The sequence below is a fragment of the Patella vulgata genome, chromosome 1 (assembly GCF_932274485.2).
Source record: "Patella vulgata chromosome 1, xgPatVulg1.2, whole genome shotgun sequence".
NCBI lineage: Eukaryota > Metazoa > Mollusca > Gastropoda > Patellidae > Patella > Patella vulgata.
Genome location: NC_065879.2, coordinates 77560419 through 77569720, shown reverse-complemented (window position 1 = coordinate 77569720; position 9302 = coordinate 77560419). Strand labels below are relative to the sequence as shown.

The window sequence follows — 9302 nt, the reverse complement described above, 5'->3', positions numbered from 1 at the left end:
CCCATGCATCAGAATTTAAATATATTAATAACTATTTTGAAGCCATAAATACTTCACTGTACTGACAATTACACTAAATTCAATAATGGTAATTCAAATTAGCATATCATCCCTCAAAAATAAAAAAAAGGAATGAAACGAAACACTCGGTTCTATTTAATTCGTTTTCCCCCAAAATGTCGGGCTAATCAGAGTTACCACCCCTGATAATTCCAGATTTACACGACAACAACACATGAAAGTTGTTGCACAGTATATAAAGTGCATTTATACTTAGTTTTATTGCTTGTTATGCAATATTGCTTCGAAAAAGGTACGATTTATAGTGGATTTATTCAAGGAAACTATGCGAATAGAGTCATTGATAGTGAACTTTCTTTTTTCCTCTCAGTTTGAACATATTGTCACTCATGATTGAATGGAATGTAACAATTACAATGTTGTTGATTGATGATGATTGATATGCATGTATTATTGCAACCTTTTGTTCAATCAAACTTTCAAAGCAATCACATCTCAGCAAGTGCATCCTCTATTGATCGCGTGTTACTGTTAGCACAATGGACAACACCATTTCTAACCAGCCAGTGGCTGTCCTATAATGCTTCACAAATAAATTATCAATATGGGCTAGATATGAGCAAAGAAAAAAAAAAATACAGTTAAAACCAACCAGTTACTGTCCTATTTAAATACTATTGTGGTTCACAAATGAATAGATAAAATTTATTATTAATATGGGCTAGATATGAGCACAAAACATGAACTTTGAGTGAGCTCACCTCCCCCTTGATTGAAATTTTCAGTGTGTTTTGTTTGTTTTTAGATTGTGATGTTTTAAATACCATAGTTTTTATTTTTATAATAATATATATGTCACCACATAGTCTAGCTGTGAACACTCTACTCTGCAGACTCTTATTATCTTCCAATCTTTCTAAAATCTCGTTCACAACATTATTGATTTCTGATACCTGTAAATATTTCCAGAGACATTTGCCTTGATCACTTTATGAATTCTCTAACGACAACGCAGATGCGATTTGAATCAAATGTTCTTATCAAGAATTGAGGTACCATACTTGAAATTTATAACCATATGAATTGTTCAAATTAGAGAAACAAAAAAGCCTAATGCATTTATTTAATTACTTTTTTAGAGACTTGTTAATGGCCTTTAATTGCTTACTTTGTAGAATTTTTTTGTATGATCTAGTGACAAAAGTTATCATCCCATACAAGAAGCCTATTAAATTTCAATTCTAGTTATGATCCTTGTAAACTGTTTCTTATCTCATCTGCTTGAAATTTATGAGCATTATTCATTTTAGTACATGTATGCTCTATATTGTTTCAATGGCATTTAGTAATTGAACTGGAATATGGCTTCTCTAGTCATTATCAAGCAGTGATAAAATATGAAAATGTAACAAGACAATATATACATGTACACAACAATACTTAGTTAATGCTGACCAACCAGAGATACCCCTTACATGTACCTAAAGGCAATCTAATTTAATTAAAGATTATAAAGTTTAATGTTAATAAGAACATTCATGACCACTTTACCTGAAAATTAACACAAATTGATTAAGTGATTAATGGATAACTTGTTGTGGAGTATGTACAATGATTTGATTAGATTTTGATAAACGCTGAAAGAAGATGAAATTTGATAAAATGTTGTCAACAACAACTTTACCTGAAATTAACACAAATTAAAATTCGTGTTAATTTCAAGTAAAGTGGTTGTTTATCAAATTAATTAATTTGTGTTAATTTAAGGTAAAGTGGTCGTTGATAACATTTTATCCAATTAATTAATTTGTGTTAATTTATTGAATTTCATCCTCTTTCAACTTAATCAAAATTTAATCAAATCTTTCAGGTAAAATGGTCGTATTGAATGTTGATATTAGCATTAAACTTTATAATCCTTAACTAGGTATTGTTGTGTACATGTACATGTATAGTATATATTGTCTTGTTATATTTTCATATTTTATCATTTTTGATAATGACTAGAGATCGAAGCCTAGTCGAAACATAATAAGCAGTAATTGTATTCCATAGAACTGTGACCTGTAAATGTATGCTTTAGCTAAAATCACCATACTTTAGATTTATATTTTTGTTTTGATTATTACCACAACATAACGGCCAGAAAAAGCAAGGTTATTGAAAACAGGGGTAGTCTCCCTTTTCACAATTAAATAAGACTCAAGAGTCTCAGACAGCATTTCATGTTAATCTTAATATCAACAATAAAGATAAAATAATTCTTAACCAACACCATTGGCATTATCTAATGTATACAATAATATATATCCACTCATTATCATACAACATTTTAAGTATGGTACTGTAGAATGATATACTCAATTATCAATACTTATAAATCTAAAAGATCATAAATCATGATAAAAAATAAGACCATATATCTTTAAATCTAAGTAAAGAAAAAAACATATATATCTTTATATCATGATCAAAGTAAAGAAAAGATCATATATCTTTAAATTTGAGAGTAAAGAAAAGACCTTATGTTTTTTAATCAATGTAAACAAGATCATAATATATCTTTAAATCAAATTAAACAAAAGACCTATTTAAATCTAGTTAAAGACAAGACTATACATACGGTACCCTAGATTGCTGGAAAGGACTTCTCTAAGTTGTTTAAACTTGTACCTGATCCTTTTGATATGTATCAATAAGATATGTTTAAATTAACCTATCTTTAGTCACTAACTCAATATCATCCACAGTCTTCGATGTTGTTATCTTACCATGAAAAGATGGGCTTCTGATATCCAATATTTAAAGATACATTATGGGAGATTCGATAACGAGTTGGCAGTTCTCACTATAATACATGTAGTTAAAAACTATATCATAATGTAAAGGCAATTTGCTGAAAATTTCATTCAAATTGATCCACTATGAACCGAGAACTAATAAAAGCGGTTGAAATTTCCGGCTAGCCTTGATCATCATTACTAAAGTCAGTACGATAAACGGCATAGTCTCGATTATACATTTAATCGTTAAATTGTGAAGGAAAGTTATGCAGTAACTCGGCTCAAAATCTACTAAAAATCATAAGCTAACGATGCCATCTAGAGTTGATTATGATCTGGATAGGTTGATTAATGTCTAATTAATAATTTAGATAACATTTCAGGCCTAAAAAAAGAAGTGCAATAAGCAGATTTAGCTCTTGCATAATGCATGTTTAAGACAAAATGAAAATGTTAAAATTGGCTCATGAATCATGTGTCAGAATGCTTTCGAGCGTCATTTGTTATGAAGCGACTCGATGAACGAGGCTAAACATACCCCATAGGAGAATACTACAGGTGTAGACTGAAATAACCAGACGCCAAAGACAGCCATTCCGTTTGGACTCTTTGCGTATTTAGCCGAACATAACTGATTAGAGAGAGAGAGAGAGAGAGAGAGAGAGAGAGAGAGATGGGGTTTAACGTCCACTCGACACATTAGGTCATTTCGGGGCTAACATATGGTTTAATTTTATTTCATTAATTCACTTGTGCGTAGGGGTCTTTAGCAGTGGGAGGAAACCGGAGGACCCGGAGAAAACCCACGAGGTTGGACAGGCAACCCTACTCCTTGTCAGGTACAGCCAGGAATTTGAAACCACGCCAGTTGACTCAGTGACAGGCCTCGTGATACGGCACGCGCGTGCTAACCATTTGGCCATCCAACCTCCCAACTGATTAGAAATTACAGTAAAAATAGTTTATATACATTCATAATACATTATTGTCAAATTGAATGCGTTATAACCCATTTGTGTCCATTTCTAGGTGCCAAAGAATAGCAATTTAGTTCCTTTAAATCAAAGTAAATGGAAAGGCCATAAATCTTTAAATCAAAGTAAAGGAATGTCCATAAATCTTTAAATCAAAGTAAAGAAAAGTCCATAAATCTTTAAATCAAAGTAAAGAAAGGCCATAAATCTTTAAATCAAAGTAAAGGAAAGGCCATAAATCTTTAAATCAAAGTAAGGAAAGGCCATAAATCTTTAAATCAAAGTAAAGAAAAGGCCATACATCCTTAAATCAAATTAAAGCTTTCATCAATTAAATCAAATTAAGTTTCAAATTGACCTGTTACTGGTCACCTAATTAGTTAGGAAGAAATAAATAAAGGTATGATTGAACTGTGGTTCAAACACAAGATTACACTCCAACAAACTCTGAGTACATTTATATAACAGACATGCTCTATGATTATAGGTTCATGATGAAACTATAGATAAACCCTTTACTCTCTACGGGGTGTGGACTGGGGGCGGGGGTGGGCAAATGGTTAGCATGTGGGCGCTGTATCATAAGGTCTGTCTTTGAGTCCCCGGTTTTACGTGACAAGGAGTAGGGTTGCCTGTCAAACCACGTTGGTTTTCTCCAGGTCCTACGTTTTCCTCCCACTAATAAAGATTCCTACGCGCAATCAAATTATTGAAATAAAATAGAACCATATGTTAGTCCGGAAATTACCTAGTTTGTGTCAAGTGGACATTAAACCCCATCTCTCTCTCTCTCTCTCTCTCTCTCTCTTAGTATTAAATGTCATTAAAGCAAAGTAGTACATGTCATGAACTTGACAGGATCATTTTTCTGAGCTTATGTGGGTTATAAACAGCTTTTTATAATGTTCTTTTTCATTGCTTTAACACACTTACTTACCTATTGTATATATATATATATATATATAGATGTAGCCTTTTAACCTACAATGTGAGCATATCATGAACCATGTCCATTACATAACAAGATTGCATGGATATCCCATAAGATTTCTTTGTTTGGTGAGTGACAGAGCGTTCACAGACGAATAGTTTACTTTCATGTAACCAACACCGAACCCATATGTAGATATAGTGTTTTCTAACTGTTATCTGATGTATCTGAGCTTATTTGGGTTGTTTTGCACAAAGCAGTCAGTACACACAAGTTCAACATCTTGTTTAAAATGTGAAGAAAAGGCATAACAAGGTGGATGGTTCAAATATTTCATATTTCAAATGTCAAAACTATTTACCATTTTAATGTGAAAACTGCTGTTGTTATGTAATTCTGTGAGTATAGAATTATGTTTAGGAAGAATGTGCTAGCTTGAATGAAAAAGGTAGCTCAAATATTATATATGTCTTTGGAGGTGAGATAGAGATTGCAGTTTGAAATCAATAGAATAAAAAACATCATAAACTTGATTTATTGTAAGTTTGCTAGTTTACTAAAAAAAGATCTAAGTACTATTTTTAATCAAAAATAACATTTCAGGGTGCAGTTGCTTTTTTTAGGAAGAAACCAAGATTTTCAAAAAATGTAGGCCTATACTATAATTTGCCTACATATGTACATGTTGATGTGAGATCCAGGAAACTGGTTAATAATAATATGGTAACTACATAGATGTAGAGGCCACTTCAGTTTAATCCACCCAAAAAATACTAATTAAATTGAAAGTAAAATAAGATTTAAACATTCTATAGTCCTGATTATTTTGTCTTTCAGAATGTGAAAGACAGCAAAAACTACAGATGGTGACTTGAGTCAACTGTCTCTGATCCATATCCTCTACCCTACCTCAAAGACAGGAGATTTAGCTACTGACAGGCGGAAATGAACAAGATTAAAGAAATCAGAATGAAAGCTATTGACGTAAATAAAGTAAATCATTACGCTGAGGTGGTCAGTGGGGGTGGTGCGGCCTTTATCAACATCACTGTGACTTTCCCAATTAATAAGGCCATGTTTCGACAGCAACTCTATGGTATATCTTCCTTCAGGGCCATTGAACAGTTACGAAAAGAAGGTTTTAGAAATTTGTATCGAGGGCTGATGCCACCTTTGATGCAAAAAACAACATCATTGGCTGTCATGTTTGGAAGTTTTTATCGATTTCAGAGATTAATAGATGAGCATTTTTCCCTCGAGTCGAAATACGCCACAATTTCTATAGCTGCAATGGGTGCAGGAACATTAGAGGGAATTTTTACTCCTTTCGAAAGGGTACAAGTTCTGATGCAAGACAAAAAATACCATAAAGATTTCAAAAACACCATCCATGCCTTTAAAGAATTACGAACATTTGGCATCCACGAATATTATCGAGGATTTCTGCCCATTTTGCTACGGAACGGACCTAGTAATGTCTTATTTTTCGTTGGTCGAGATTATTTCCAAGAGAATTTTTCTTACAAAGGTGATGACGCATCCGTCAAGATTATTAAAGACTTTGTAGGTGGAGCAGTGTTGGGTGCGCTTATAAGCACTGCATTTTATCCAATGAATGTTGTGAAAACTCGAATGCAATCAAAAGTAGGTGGTGATTTTTGTTCCTTTCATGAGACTTTCAGGATTATATTAAAAGAACGGGACTATAGCGTACGGAAATTATTCCGCGGCTTCCACTTAAACTACATTCGATCTTTTGTGTCCTGGGGTGTTATCAATGCCTCGTTTGAACTTTTGATGACGAAAGTCTTTAATAAATCAACGCGTGTGTGACAGAACTTGAAGTGTTGTGAATTTTTAGAAATTATTGAATTAACCCAAAAATACATAAATGTGTGATTGAAGATACAGTATGGGAGAGTAGATAAAGAGCTGGCAGTTCTCACTGTAATAGTTGTAGGTAGATAATGTAAAGGGAATTTGCTGAAAATTTCAGTCATATTGATCCAATCAGAACCGAGAATTTAGCAATTGAATTTTGGGCCTAGCCTCGATCATCATTACTAAAGTTGGTACGATAAAATACATAGTCTTGGTTATACATTTCTTGATTAATCATGAATGAGTGTAGAGCAGCAGATCAGATCCTAATTTAGTAAATATCGCAGGCTAGCGATGACATCAAGAGTTGATTATGATCTGGATAAGTTAATTAATGTCTAATTAATAATTTAGATAACATTTCAGGCCTAAAGAAAGACCTGCAATAGGATGATTTAGCTCTTGCATAATGTATGTTTAATGAGATATTAAAAATGTATACCGGTACAGTTGTTACTTTGTTAGGGAAAGTCCGCTTTTTATACTACGATAGGGGTTTTCAGGTTTTTTTATGAATGTATCATAATAGTCATATGCAGTATTTTTAGGCTAGAAATCCCCAGCTTGTGTAATAAATTAGGTTAGGGTATCAAATGAAGTGACAAAAATTTTCAATCCAATCTCAAATGGTTCTACAATGGACACTAAATTTCCAATTTTACAATGTTTTAAACAACTTAGAATTTTATCAAATCGCTTAAAATCAAAAAATAGTGAATTCATTTCAGTTCATTTTGAATACTCGGTATTTGCTTTTGTGGTGATGTGATATTTTATAGAAATGACAATTCCTATAGAAACAATATAAATTCAGTTCTTGCCAATCAATGATTGCTGTTTATATCTGTAAGAAGATTGTTCTTTTAGTCATTAGGTAATGAAAATGGTAATTAATTATTTTCAATGTAATAGGTAATGGTGATTATTGCTAAATTAAATGAGATTATATTTAAAAAGATTGTTCTTTTAAGCATTAAGTAATGAATAATGGTAATTAATTATTTTCAATGTAATAGGTAATGGTGATTATTGCTAAAAAAAATGAGATTACATTTAAAAAGTAATGGTAGTGTAATTAATTACATTTGTATTTTGTAATGTAATGACTCTTGAATCCGAACATATGTTATAAGAGCACCTGACCAGTGATTTTGTCATTGATGTTTTTTAAAGCGAGAATAGCTATGTTCAAATGTTTGAATTTGAAGCTGAAAACATATTTTTGCCAATTTCTCAGCTGGCAATAGTGAATTATAGGATTAATAGGATTATTCTTTAACAAGGTAGAACTGTTTATGGATACCATCTATTTTAAGGCTTTATTTTAATAAATTTTAAAAATATAACTTAAAAATATGAAATTGTAGCTTTAAGATAATTAATTACATACAGGTATTGTTTTCATTTTGTTACTGGTATTTTTAAAAAGAGATATTAGTTATTTAAATACTTATTGATTTTGTTACTGATATTTTTAGAATAGTTGTAATTTATAATGGATGAATTATAATTGTTGTTGTATAAAAATAATGTAGATGTATGTGGTTGATGATAATACAATGTACATGTAGTAGTATTATAATTCTATATCGGTCAACGAAATGATTACAACTCACAGAACTCATAGTTACTGTCTTTTCAGAATCCCTGATACACACAATAACAAGTCTTCAAATGACAAGAACTCGTTATCCTAGGTTAAAAATAAAATTGATAATAACCCAATTAGCCAAAATTATCATATTACAGGAAATATCACAGTTTGTGAGCTTAGCTTAAACCCAGTTTAACAAGTGCTTTTTTTATTTCCTTTAACGTCAATCTGGAAATTGGGCAAAATTAATTTTTTGTTTTATTTCAATAAGGGACAAAAAGTCCAGTTACAGTGCAAACGTTGTTTTTTTGTTGTTTTCTTTAACTTATGTTTATGTTTTTTCAGTCAGGGTTGCATATTTTAATATTAATTTCTATTTTTCTTGAATTTGTGAATTAAACTACTGAGTACCCGATAGTTTTTAAAAACATTATATTACAGAATTTAAGTTTTATTCCTTTGTTATTAATTACATCATTAATTGGAATTTTTGTTTATCAGAATTCATGATATGTTTTTAATGAATTGGAAAAACGATATGTTTTTAATGAATTGGAAATATGAAATATTTATGAATTTCATTTGTAATTTATGTAGATGTGGCATAAATGAAAGATGTATTCCTTCACTGATCATCAAGTCAATACCATCATTGGATTCCTTTAACTTATCTTTATCTGATAATATGTTTCTAAACTGTTTCAATGGCATTTAGTAATTGAACTAGAGTATACAGGTCACAATTCTATGGAATACAATTACTGCTTTTTACTGAGCGACGTTTCGACTAGGCTTCTCTAGTCATTATCAAGCTATGATAAAAATGAAAATATGACAGGACAATATATACATGTACACCACAATGCTAAGTTAATAATGTGTATACTCCACAACAACTTATCCATTAATCAATTAGTCAATTTTTTAGGTTAATTGGTATTATTACTTATTAGCGTACAATTAAATCAGATTACCATTAGGTACACGTAATTAAGTTACATCCCTGGTTTGTCATCATTAACTTAGCATTGTGGTGTACATGTATATATTGTCCTGTCATATTTTCATTTTTATCATAGCTTGATAATGACTAGAGAAGCCTAGTCGAAACGTCGCTC

General features: G+C 31.3%; 1 protein-coding gene across 1 annotated transcript; it reads left to right on the top strand.

The window, feature by feature from the left end:
- The first annotated feature begins 211 nt into the window (after nucleotides 1-211).
- On the top strand, nucleotides 212-8873 carry LOC126811135 (mitochondrial nicotinamide adenine dinucleotide transporter SLC25A51). Its single transcript, XM_050536622.2, has 2 exons — nucleotides 212-313; nucleotides 5547-8873. Exon 2 carries the CDS (start codon nucleotides 5655-5657, stop codon nucleotides 6540-6542), a length of 888 nt encoding a protein of 295 aa, XP_050392579.2. The 5' UTR covers nucleotides 212-313; nucleotides 5547-5654; the 3' UTR covers nucleotides 6543-8873.
- The last annotated feature ends 429 nt before the right edge of the window (nucleotides 8874-9302 follow it).